The sequence below is a fragment of the Harpia harpyja genome, chromosome 22, assembly GCF_026419915.1.
Source record: "Harpia harpyja isolate bHarHar1 chromosome 22, bHarHar1 primary haplotype, whole genome shotgun sequence".
Taxonomy (NCBI): Eukaryota; Metazoa; Chordata; class Aves; order Accipitriformes; family Accipitridae; genus Harpia; species Harpia harpyja.
This window is the reverse complement of record NC_068961.1, coordinates 21,399,701-21,412,145: the sequence shown is the minus strand read 5'-3', so window position 1 is coordinate 21,412,145 and position 12,445 is coordinate 21,399,701. Positions and strand designations below refer to the sequence as shown.

General features: G+C 39.7%; 1 protein-coding gene across 2 annotated transcripts in view; it reads right to left on the bottom strand.

Moving 5' to 3' along the window:
• Positions 1–769: 769 nt before the first annotated feature.
• The window catches only part of COL4A1 (collagen type IV alpha 1 chain), a 127,773-nt gene continuing 116,097 nt past the window's right edge, over positions 770–12,445 (bottom strand). For both annotated transcript variants that reach the window (XM_052773594.1, XM_052773595.1), the window contains exons 47-52: positions 11,621–11,719; positions 11,260–11,472; positions 9,575–9,752; positions 6,673–6,787; positions 5,472–5,644; positions 770–3,786 (exon numbers count right to left, since the gene is read on the bottom strand). In XM_052773594.1, the coding sequence (XP_052629554.1) occupies positions 3,705–3,786; positions 5,472–5,644; positions 6,673–6,787; positions 9,575–9,752; positions 11,260–11,472; positions 11,621–11,719 (860 nt within the window). In that variant the 3' untranslated portion in view covers positions 770–3,704. The remainder of the gene's footprint in view (positions 3,787–5,471; positions 5,645–6,672; positions 6,788–9,574; positions 9,753–11,259; positions 11,473–11,620; positions 11,720–12,445) is intronic.

Sequence of the window (12,445 nt, the reverse complement as noted above, 5' to 3'; positions counted from 1 at the left end):
AAGGACGCTGCCGGACTCCTCCTGACGTCCGAGCGCGGGCATGGCCGGTCATCCTTCCCGCAGCAAGGGACGGAGAGACAGGCAGACACCACGACGCTTGCGATTTCAAACTGTCGGGGCTCTGCCTTTGCGCCAGGTGCCGTGTTTTCTGCTTACTGGGTGCAGTGGGTGCTCCGGGACCCGTGGGCCTGGCCCTCTGTCCTACCTCTTTATGTTCCGCCTCGTGTAGATGGAGCAGATTACTCAAGATTTGTAAAACATGAAAGGCAGGAAAGGAATTCTCAAAAAGTCACGCAGCTTTACGATTTCAGTCATAAAAAGGTATGGCTTTAATACAATTGCTTTTCTGGGAGCCTAGTATGGGGATATTGTTCTCAGGAGTCCTGTTTCACAGAAAAAAGTGTACTTCATCAAGGAAGTTACTGCTGTGGAAAGGACAAAAGACATAAACCGAATGTGCATCTGTCAGAAAAGACAGGCTAAGAGATCATTCGCTTCAAAATATATATTGGATTATTTAATTATATGCTATTTTTATTTTATCTATGTATAGAATTTTAATTTTTTTTTTTTTACTGAAGACTGCTCCATTCCTATTTCAGAAGGAAAACTGCTGGTGACTAGAACATGTCGGAATAGAGACAGAGACTTGGGAAAATAGAGAACTGCCAGGCTGCTTTACATTTTAGTGGGTTAGAGACCAAGGCATTTGTTAGTGTAAAGCTGCTAGTACCAGTCTGACCATAAAGAGAGCACGGGCACCACCTGCTGTCTTAGAAATGTATTTATTTGGGTCATGAAAGTTACCCTTCAAGTACTGCATTCAAAAACAATCAGGCCTACCGAACAAGCCGTACTGCTTCAGGAAAGCTTTCTCCTGAAATTTAAGCTTATGCAAGACAATTTTAACAAATGATGTGTTTGCAGTTGCCTGTTCACACAACGAACTGTACTGCAGCAACAATGCTAGCCATAAATGACTGAATACAGGATACTTACAGATTTTTGAAAGCAAGAAAGGGTTTCACACTTTTGTTCTGCTTTAGTACATGGGCTCTTCCTCACCCAGGGCATCAAAATCTAGCATTCACAACATTTTCAATAGATCTGACTGGTATTTGATAACCACTGAAAAGTTTACTCACTGACTTAAGTAGAAATAGCATCTTTAGCATGACAATAGCTTAGGTCATTTTATGAGCTGGAGGTTATGGAATAAATAATTGCTACTAGATAAGACATCAAACTCTAGTTCAAACAGTGTTTGAAAATTTTCAAAGGACCTTGTTTCCAGAATGCTCCTAGTTGAGAAAACACAGGTTAGTACACACCCAGCCGCAGTGAGGAGTCCCTTCACTAGCAAAAGGAATTGTTTTCTCATGCACAGATATGGTTTAAACATACATGCAGGACTTTATAAATTCAACCGTTTAGCAGTTCTGAGAAAATTCGAACAAAGCAAATTAAATCGCTAGCTGACCAGGAGATAAGCTACAGAATGCAAGTAAAAAGTCTGAGCAGCAGCTTGGATCCTCTGAGTTAGAGAAGGCTGAATGTCTGCTTAATTCTTCCTAGATGCCACAAGGAATCACCCTGTAGTCTTCTTCTGAATAACACGTGGCACATTGAAAAACCCTGCATCAGGCTGATTCGACACAACCAGACTCTTGTATTTTAAAGGCTGGTAAGGGACCTTTGTGAGGACTGGTCATTTATAAGCAAAATGATTGTCTGTCAAAACTTCTGAGAGAGATAAGATCGGTGCTAAAGGAAATGGCCAGTTTCCATCCAGGGCCCTCGGTCATTTGGCCAGCCAACGTCCTCAAGGAATTTAAGTGACAGTGAATTCAGAACAGCAGCAGCAGTCTCTTCACAAATTTGGGAAAACAACATGAAACATTAACAAATTAAGTGCTTTTGCCAAGGAAAATATGTCATGGGCCATCTCCTCTTCAGACAATCAGAGCCAAGATTCACCTTTTAATTTTTATCCTGTAAAATTCAGTTCTGATTTGTGCATTGAAAATTCAAGTGAAGAGTAAAAAATGTGTATAACTTGATTGCTTCCCATGAGCTAAGATGAAGTTAGCAGATTTTTGTAACATGTTCATATCAAATATATTTCCGTAACAGATGCATAACCCATGTTTTGTCTACCAGTACCGGTTCTTACAAGGTAAAAACAGAGGTGTCAATACAGTATCCTGTTTTCCCCATTTGAAGGTGCTTTGTACATCTGAAAGATGTGCAAAACAAAAATAATCTAGGATTGCATCAAGCTTGTGCATTTATTGGTGGCTTATTAAAAATTAATTCATTGCTATAAATGAATGCTAATGACAAATTAGTAAAAACTTTTTCTTTTCTTCTGTTTTTTTACACAAATAGTTTTATTACAAACTTGAATTCTTAAGAAATACACATGTAAGAAATTACACAAAGGCCTTGGCATTTGCAAAAAATCCTTTGGTGTTTGCATGGCAATAGTCTATAAAACACTTTTGGACACAGATGTGCTCAAACAATGGTATCATTGCATAGAAATTCTTTAGAAATATTTCTGAGGCCACTTTGAAGAATTTTTTTGGCACAGTATTAACAAAATTAAGGCCTTGTATTTTTCAAAATCAAGTCATTCAGTGTGTGAGTAGTGTTTGAAACCCTGAAAAATATTAAATACAGAATAAAGACTATAAGCTCAAAGCAGGATTTACTATAATAAACACAAATAACTATTATCCTGGGTTCAGTCTCTGCAACTTCAGCATTGAAATGGCCTATGTAAAATGAACATTTCACATCATATTTTGGCATTTAACATCTAATTCATGACACTGAAAAGAAGAAAACTTTTCTAAGCTTCTGTTTGAAATGATAAACTCAGAGCTTGATTAGCCTAATGGTTGATATCTATATAAATTACTAAAATATTTATATATATATTTTTTCTTGACCATTGCTGGATCATTCTTTATTCCACAGGAAAGTTTGTTCTACTGCATAAAGAAGCTGCATAGTACCAACATAGCAGAAACACTTACTTGCCTATTTAGGAAACCAATTTGGCAATCTCTTCCAGATGTAGTCCCATTAAAACCGATAGCACTAAAGACTACAAACAGAAGCAAAGGTTTGCAGGATGGCACTCTATGTTGTGAAAAGATGGTTACACGTTGCTTATCCACAGTCTGTAATCCCAAAACTCTTTTTTACATTAGTATTGCTTTGTACAGGAACAATAAGTACATACCCAAGAGTTTGGGATTTTGAGACACCTAGATAATGGTAACAACAAACTTATCTGGGGAAGAAAAATGAATCTAAATATATAATACAAGAATGAGAAAGGGGGGTCAAACAGTATAAGGCAGAACTGCATACCTCCTAGCACCTTTGCATTTTTTCTGGATAAACGCTGACTTTTTATTCTATCAGTGCATTGCATTTATATAAAAAATACATATATTTTGATCAAAAGTGCCATTTGGCATGTCAACATTTGAAGCTTATCTTTGTTGTCTCTTTTCTTCTTCAGCAAGGACAGGGCCAGTAAAGCAGTGTGTGTTAGTTATGCAAGTTCCTAAAAGGCACTTTACTGTTTTCATATTGGACAACAATGAGGTACATATGATATATGTCTAGGCTTCATTGCTGTTAAACAAATAGCACCATATTGTGTGAAATTAGTTGAAATTCAAAAGTCATTATGTTTTTCTCATACAGACTTGACAACGGCTAACATTTGAGCGCAGATCCCCTGCTTTCAAAGTTGAGGGAGTCGGTTTCCTATTAAAAATAAATAAAGGAAAAGACCCATTAACAATTGTTGATACAAACTGTTTTCAGGTTTATAATTGACAACGCAAACTTTGCCTGCAGCCAAGTGCCTCTTTAAGCTGTGCTGAATCAAGAAGGTGTCCCTAAGTTCTCCAATGTATATTCACTTTCAAGTTTGGTCACAAACTATCTCAAGATTAGTTTTAAATATTGTCCACTTCCAGTTACTTCAGAATTTGGTTCTGTCACGACGCTGAACATTTTCTTACCCAGAAGACACTACCTGTTTAATCAGCAGTTTGAAAACATGCTGGAATTTGGGTAGTAAAAAAAAGATTGGGCAAAGAAACTGAAGACATTTGACTGTTCAGGAGTTTCTGCTAACTCTTGTGACTTTACAGAAAAATGAAAAGCCAGCAAAGGAAATTACGTGATGCCGTATAGAAAGACAAACCAAAATCTTCAGTCTCTAACCTATCATAAGGAGTTACTCCTAGCAACTGGAAATAAAGCACTTTCAGACAAAAGTGTGCTTACATTGAATTTATAGGAAACTGAAGAGTATTTGTGAATTATGATAGTAGGACGGGTCCCCTGATCTGGGAATATTTTATTAATTTCAGATACAGTCTGCAGCCAGAAAAGGGTATGAAGTTGACAGGTCTCTGGGTAGGACTCAATGAATACAAACAACTGTAGTGCTGACCCCTCTCAATTTTCCTCTGACCAGCTTGCTTCTTTCCCAGGGAGCCAGTGCTTACCCCAGTGTTGGCAAATGGGCTCTTTCAGCAGTAGCTTATCTGGCTGATGAGATTATCGCAGCCCCAGTGATCATCAGTCCCGGTGCTCAATTTTTCTACCTACTCAGTTGACAACTATCTCGTAGACAAACAGTCAAAACTGGCTAAACAACCTGCTTCATTTTGACTGAGACAGGCTAAGGAGCAGTCACAGATCTAGAAGACATGAGGAGATGAAGGGTACCAGCAGTGGCAGCCTGGACTGTGGTGGAAGAGGATGCCTGCCTGCACTCCAGAGGAATGTCTGCTGATCAGGTAAGCTATCCAGACCTGGGAACTGGTCTATATGCTAGCATATTAATAAAATTTGTATGGAACAAATTAGACTGTGTTGAAAAATACTTATGTGCAGGAGACCATAACAAAGACTACTACCACTTCATTCCTGAAATTAGAACCTCAGCAGGTTCTCTGCCCTCAGCTGCATTTTATTCAGACATACTTCCTCCAGCATCAGGGAAAGGTAAATAATTGTTCAGCTCACTTAGTTCAACACCTGCATTAATTTCAAGTGGTTCTACTATGTGTTAACATCCACTAGGAGGAATATTATATTCTAACTTAATTTCAGTCGGTATGTCAGCCTATCCCAGTTACGACTCGGTGAATACAGTCAAACTAGTGGAAATGCAAACATTGTTAGATTATTCTGAAAAGCAAAACACTAGGTACTAATGACACATTGTAAACACTAACAGAAGATACATTCATTGATTCCCCCAAAAGCTATTATAATTTTTTTCTTTTTGTTACGAAAATCATTAACGGGATATACTAACCAGGCTGGGGTACAGCCAATACTTGAACCATGTATTACATTCAAACAATACTTCTCTTATTTGGTGACAAGGCTTCACTGAGTCTCAAATACTGATAAATAAATCATGAACTTACTTGAACATCTCATTCCTCTCTATAGTAGCAAGCCAGAAGCTGTAAGCATTTGCATAATAATTGCAGGTGCCCCGGCCATGGCATTCAATGAAGGGAGCGCTGCGAAACTCCTCTAGGCAGGAACCAGGGGATGCCAGGGCCTGGCCAGAGCCCTCCGCACCAGCACTGGTGTGCTAGAAAAACACAAAAGCATCAGTCAGAGAGGGACTCTTTACCTCTTCTGCTACATCTATTAACTCTCTTGCACAAATATTTCTTCACATGCCTCTCCTTGTCCTCTGTTGTGTCCATCTGCTGTTTTGTCCCTCAGCTCAAGGAGGAGCAAGAAGGAGGAGCTGAAGGGCTCCAGAGGTGGCAATGGGTTCTCTCGCTTAACGGCAGCACAACACACCAGCAACATCAACTTCAGGGCAGCTGTACCCACAGAAATCCTTCAGGACTGACAGTAGGACCCAAGCTATCCCTATGCCAGCAACAGGTCAGGGCCAGCTCTCCAGCCCGGAAGGCATACAGACTGGTATGGTTTATATTGAATAGCTTAACCAAATTCCTGCCCCACATCACAGTGGCCTCTCTCCCACTGCCGAGTGCTAACAGCTCTGGATCCGTGCTGTTTCTCAGACCATGCCCAGACATTGCCTGGGAGAGTGGCTGTTGATACAGGCTGTGACCACGACAGAAAGCATGCTAACAACTAACCACTACGGAGGACTGCAGAGTGGCTCTTCCAGGCCACTCCTTAGCCCTATTTATTTTACTAGTACAGACAGAGCTGAAGAAACTGGATAAAAGGTCTAAAATGCCATATGAAAACTGAAGGCTTATTCATCAAAAAACAGGAAGAGGACAGGCACTGATATGCTACCACTCTAGGAAGCTACTGCAACATAGATGTAGAAGGACAATGGAAAATTATGCTTATTTCCTCATTTATTCAGCACTTGGATCCTGTGCTGGAGCTGCAAACAAGAGAGCAAGCTGTGTGCATTTCCCCAGAAGTGAACAACTAATTGCTGTTGCATTATTCTCATTTAGTAATTCGCCAGAATCTTTTTAAAGTCACCAGAAAAGGTAGAGGTCTAATGCCCTCCTAAGGCCTGAAGTGACATAGTCAGATATTAACTTTCCCAGAGCAGGAGTGTAGATCAAATGCTTGGCACAAATGCTTTTCTCAGCTCATAGTATGCCCCAGTGCACTTACCATGACAAAGGAGTAACCAATCCAAAGTGAACTCCAGCCTTCAGGACACTGTGGTATTTGAATTGTTTGGCTGTGAACGGCTATTACCATAGCAGGAGCTTCACACACAGAGCATCTAGAAAGACCAAGACATGAATGAGCTACATGCACTTGAGGATTAATACTACTTCTTTTTTCAGAGGTTACTTTCTTTAAGGAATCTTGAATTAGAAAATGTTGTCACCTTCAAAAACAAAGGAAAATCAAAATGTTCCATTTAGAAAAACAACCAACTGGTTCCTTTTTTTTTTCCTTATTTACTTAGGGACAGCTTAACTATTAAGTCTCATTCCTATTAGCTTTCCTATGAACAAAGAACAAGAGACCTCTTATCTGAATATTTAAATGTATTTATCTTTTTGTAGTCCCATTTGTACTGTAGTTTCTAAAAGCGCTCAATGTCCTGAACATGAGAGGCAAATAGCCATACATCGTAACTCAGCAAGTATCACTTAAAAGTGGTCTACTGTGATCAGAGACAAGTAACAGCAATTCATCATCCTAAACATAGCCCTGAGTGACTTCCAGAGAGAAAGCCATCTCTCTGGAAAATGTCTTACAAAGGTAATCACTGCTAACCTAATATAATGCAGACTCTTCCCCATGCATTTTCCTTGAAAGTGGCTTTTATTTACATTTGTGGTCTTTATCACCAGTAAGAGATTTCTAGCAAAGTAACTTGAACAATGAACTTGAAAGCAACTCTTCAGAAAGCTATGCAGCACCAGTTCTTTTACCTTAGATAAATTCATTGTGTCTCAGAACTGCTAGGTTACTGAATAATCCAACGACCAACTGTGCCTTCACAGGAGAACGATAAAAAAAGTGAGTTGGCCTGGAAATTTTAATATGGGAGCTGGTAATAAGGAATTTGGTAGATATAATTCATTTTTTCTTGTACAACTCCTAAATTGGCTACTGCAGTTAGCAATTATGAAAATGATTCAGAACAGATCCTTAGAACTAAACAGTCTGATTCCTGTTATCAGAGCATTGAAAAGAATCACGTGCAAAATGGATTAAGTTGGATTCTGGAAAATGCACAGAAGCAAAGGAATTCACAATGAAAGCCTATTTCTGACTTGTGAAGACTGCTTTCATACCTACTGCCTTCATCTTTAGTGCAGAAGCAAGACAGTTATTTTAAGAAACACATCAGTGGAAGAGTAAGTTAAAAGAATGTAAAGCTGCCTCTATTCTTGGAGCTCTGCTTTGCTTCAAGAGATTTCTGGTATTTCAGTGGAAGGCCTTACATGAAAAGAAGTTCCATGACCCACGGCAGCAAGTGACACTTCTACACCTTTTCAACTTTTGGACAGGGAAAACTGTTGCTTTAAAAGCCTCAACTAATAAAATAAATTGAAAGAATAGTCTTTATGGATTCCTTGCTGGTTTAAAAAAATGTGTATTACAATTGCCTCACTCTCTGCTACGGCTAAAAGAAGAAAAAGCCATGTACACATATACATACACATACACACACATATACATTTTTATGGTGCAAAAGCTACTCTATATGCATAAGATAAGGCAAAATGTTGGTGGGTACCTCCTTGAGCAAGAGTTTCAAAAGTGATTGTTAAAGGTTATGTTGGACGCTTGATCAGGGATGGCATAAAAGGAATATGAATTTCAGAAGCTGGTCATTTGAATCCTTCTGAAAGTCAAGCCCCTTCCATTCATATCCAATGAACAACCAAAAAAGTAAGACCAAGAAAAACCAGTCTCTCTTGAGAATCTCGCCCTCAATCTGCCTGCTCATTTTCAAGGCATACCAATTTCTATGGCACTAAACCAAAAATAGAGTACAGAGCACAACTGCAGACACAAGATGGATTGTATTATGCAAAGTAAATAAAAAATGTTTTGCAGAAGAGCCAAATAGTTTTCTGAACGTACCAAGCCGTCAAGACTACAACCCACTGATCATGTGAATTGTCCTTTCTCTTGGGTGGTATACACAGACCCGAGAAAACAATAACAGCAATCTCCACTCCCATTCACTTTATTTGGCAGGAAGAGGGATCAACAAGAGCTGATACAGATTAGAAGCAATATTGGGAATCATAGTAATGCCTATATCTAATGATTATCATTTATGTTCTAAGTTGGAGATTCCCTCGTCAGATTCTTATCTCATGACAGTGGTACAGTTCACCACACTCTTGCTCACACCTCTGCCTTCAGCACTGGGCATATTATGCAGGATAGTTTTTGCTAGTGGCCTTAAAATTTAAAATGGACCAAAAGTTCAACAAGTTGGACTGATGCAGAACAGTTATGTCTGATATAAGTGCCACACTTTATGCTAGCTGAGAATCTGGAATTATTAAAAAATAGATGATTGATTTTGCAACTGTTTCCTTTAATTAAGACAATAATGGCTGTATTCAAGCAGTATGTCCAAAACAATGGAAGAAGTCTGGCAGTCTACTGTATGATAAATAATGCTACCATTTTCAAACAAAAGGAAACTGAGCCCTAAAAAGCTTCTAGCTATGGCTAGTCAAAAAAAGAATTGTTTTGGATGAGAATTGTGAATAAATTCAAACCTTTTTCTCCTTCAAAGTACATCATAGCTTTTGCAAAACATCATTTCAAAGTAAATCTTTTCATTTCAATTAGATTCAAAATAGACTACTCTATTTCTTTGGGTTTCCCCCAAAATGGATTTATTTTTGATCAAAGTCTAAACTGAAAACATGCACACTTTGAAACATTTCATCAAAGGAACTCAAACTTTAAATTTAAAAGCAGGAAATAAAAATATACAGATTAAAAGCCTTTTCCAAAAAAATAAAGTACCATACGCACTTTTCACAGGCTTCTTCATTTTACAAACACAGCAGAACTGAAACCGTACCTGCTGATGAATGGTCTGATATTATCACCAGTGATAGGAGCCATACTCATTGGCATGGGTTCAGGAGTGGACAGCCAGTAAGAATAGTCATTCCTTGATGCAAAGTTACATACATTGTTGATATTGCAGAATAAGAAAGGCATGGTACTAAATTTACGAAGACAGCTTCCTGCTGTGCCTGAAATGTTAAGTGAAAGGTTACTTGTTAAGTCATTTTTGTTAAACCATTGCCAACTGCCAAACAAATATTCCCAGGACCAGCTAAAAAGCAGATGACACTTGCTCCAGAGGGCCCAGTTCTCTCAGAATTGACTCCTCTTAGCTCCATAAGGAAGGAACAGGGCAAGGCAAGGAATAGCCCAGTCTTGCCTGTAGAATTATGGAATAACTTAGGTTGGAATAGACCTCTAAAGGTCATCTATCCTAAACCCCTGCCAGTTAGATCATGTTGCTTGGGTCCACCGCCAGTTGAGCTTTGAATATCTCCGAAGACAGAGACTCAACAAACTCTCTGGGGTCCTGTTCCAATGTTTAAGCACCAGCATGGTAAAAAAAGCTTTTCTTTATGTTTCACTGGAATATCTCTCATACTTGCATCCATTGCTTCTTCTGTCACTGAGCCCCTCTGAGAAGAGTTTGGCTCCATCTTCTCTACCCTCCCTGTAGACAGCTGTAGGCAGCAATAAAGGCCTCTCCCTAAATTTCTGTTAAGTCTGAGCAAACCCAGTTCCATCAGACTGTCCAGACCCCACTAGCCATCTTAGTAGCTAGCTGTTGTATTCACTGTGGTATATCAACATCTGCCTTGTCCTGGGACACCCAAGTCTGGGCACAATATACCAGATGTGGTCTCACAACTGCCAAACAGACGGTAAGAATCACCTCTCTCCATCTGCTGGTTGCACTTTTGCCAATAGAGCCCAGTAGCTTGGACAGTGGAGAATGGGGTAGTTGCTGCAAGGGCACACTGCTAACTCACGTTCAGTGTTGCTCACCAGGGCTCCCAGGTCCTTTTCTGCAAAGCAGCTTTCTAGCAGTCTGTACTGCTGCTACTGGAAATAGCAGTCAGTCCCCAGTCTGTTCTGTTGCATGAGGTTATTTCATTCTAGGTGTACCCCTTTGCATTTGCCTTTACCGAGCTTCTTGAGGTTCTTCTCAGCCCTTTTCTCCAGCTTGGCTAGGTCCCTCTGAATGGCAGCTGTGTCCACTAGGGAATCAAGCATTCCTCCCAATCTGGCATTACCCACAAACTTGCTGAGAGTGCACTCTGTCCCATCACTCAAGTCATCAATAAATTCATTAAACAGTACTGGCCCAGTACTAATTCCTGAGGGACATCACTAATCAACAACCACCACTCAGACTTTGTACATCTGATCACATCCACCTGAGCTTGATGGACCCACTGATATTCCACTCAGCTTATCATACTGCTTAGCCAGCCTGTATCTCACTAATCTGACTACAACGATACTATGGATGACCATGTCAAAGGCTGTGATAAAGACCTTCTTAAGTAAACTGACACTGTTTCCACTGTACACCAAACCATTATTTGTACCAACCTAGAAGGCATAATAAAGCACCAGCTAGCCAAGAATAATTACACAGGTTTGTTCAATACAGTTCTACAAATGAAAGAAACATTTGGTTTGTAATGAATTCTAACTTTGATCTCTACTTACCCAGATCTTGGCCATGTGCTCTTTCATTGCCTTGTACATAAAGCAAGGAGTAGCCATGGTAAATCAGCCTTGTTCCAAATGGACATGATGGTTCTTCAGTGGTTTGACTGTGTCTGGTAACAAGGAAGCCATGAGCAACAGATGGTGCACCTGGTGGGCCCATAGCCCCAGGCAAACCTTCAGGGCCAGGTGGACCAGGGAATCCTCTGGGCCCTACAATACAGAGAGTCTCCTTTTATCTCCACAGATAGCAGTACTCTGCCTACATAACTAAAGAAGTGAAATTACATACATTCACACCTAATCTCCTATGTTATTTTTCTGTGAAGGAATCAAGTCTTTGAAGAACTCATGGTCTTACCTGGAGGACCATAAGGACCAACTTCTCCTTTTTGCCCAGGTTTGCCATCAAACCCTGGACTACCAGGTGGTCCAGGTATACCTGAAGGTCCTGTCACCCCTGTTGAAAAACAAGGAGTAGTTATTATTGGATATTACTTCATGTTAGTTCTGACTTTTTGGCTTTTAATACAGTATGGCACAGGCACACCTCAGCATAAACAAAACTCATGCAGATCCAGTGCGTATATTTCAATACCTAGAGCACATATGTGGGTTACTGCAGGTGAAGTGATTATAGTAGAGAAGAACAGAGCAGTAAGCAGAGGGTGTGCTTCTAAAATAACTAGTATTTGCCTGCAATATGAAAAGGAAGGGCAGCAATCTCTTCACTCTCTGCTTATCATATGACTCAATCAAAAACAGACCATAAAAATGTAGGGTCATGAACAGTGGGAAAATCAGTATTCTCTTAGCTTCTTCCCAAACAGGTTTTCAGACATATATCATGTCTTCCCTTTATCAATTTCTAGGGACGCTTTGAGTCCTACATAAACTCAGTAACTCTGACTTTGGGAAAAAGAAGTTAACACCATCAGCACCATGCCAACATTTCTGTGGCACATCAGAAGCTTTAGGTAATCATAGCTGTCCTTTTCCTGATCACTCAAAAAGAAATATTGTGTTCATGTATTGAACTGAATACTAGAGAACAGCAACAGATCCCATAAAAGCAAACCCATGCTGTGTTCAATCACTGAGATATTTCATGGCTATTTCCTAGTGGACAGCAGTTGCAGAGTTGTAACCCCACCTTCAAGAGCAAACTTCCATATCTATTATATTA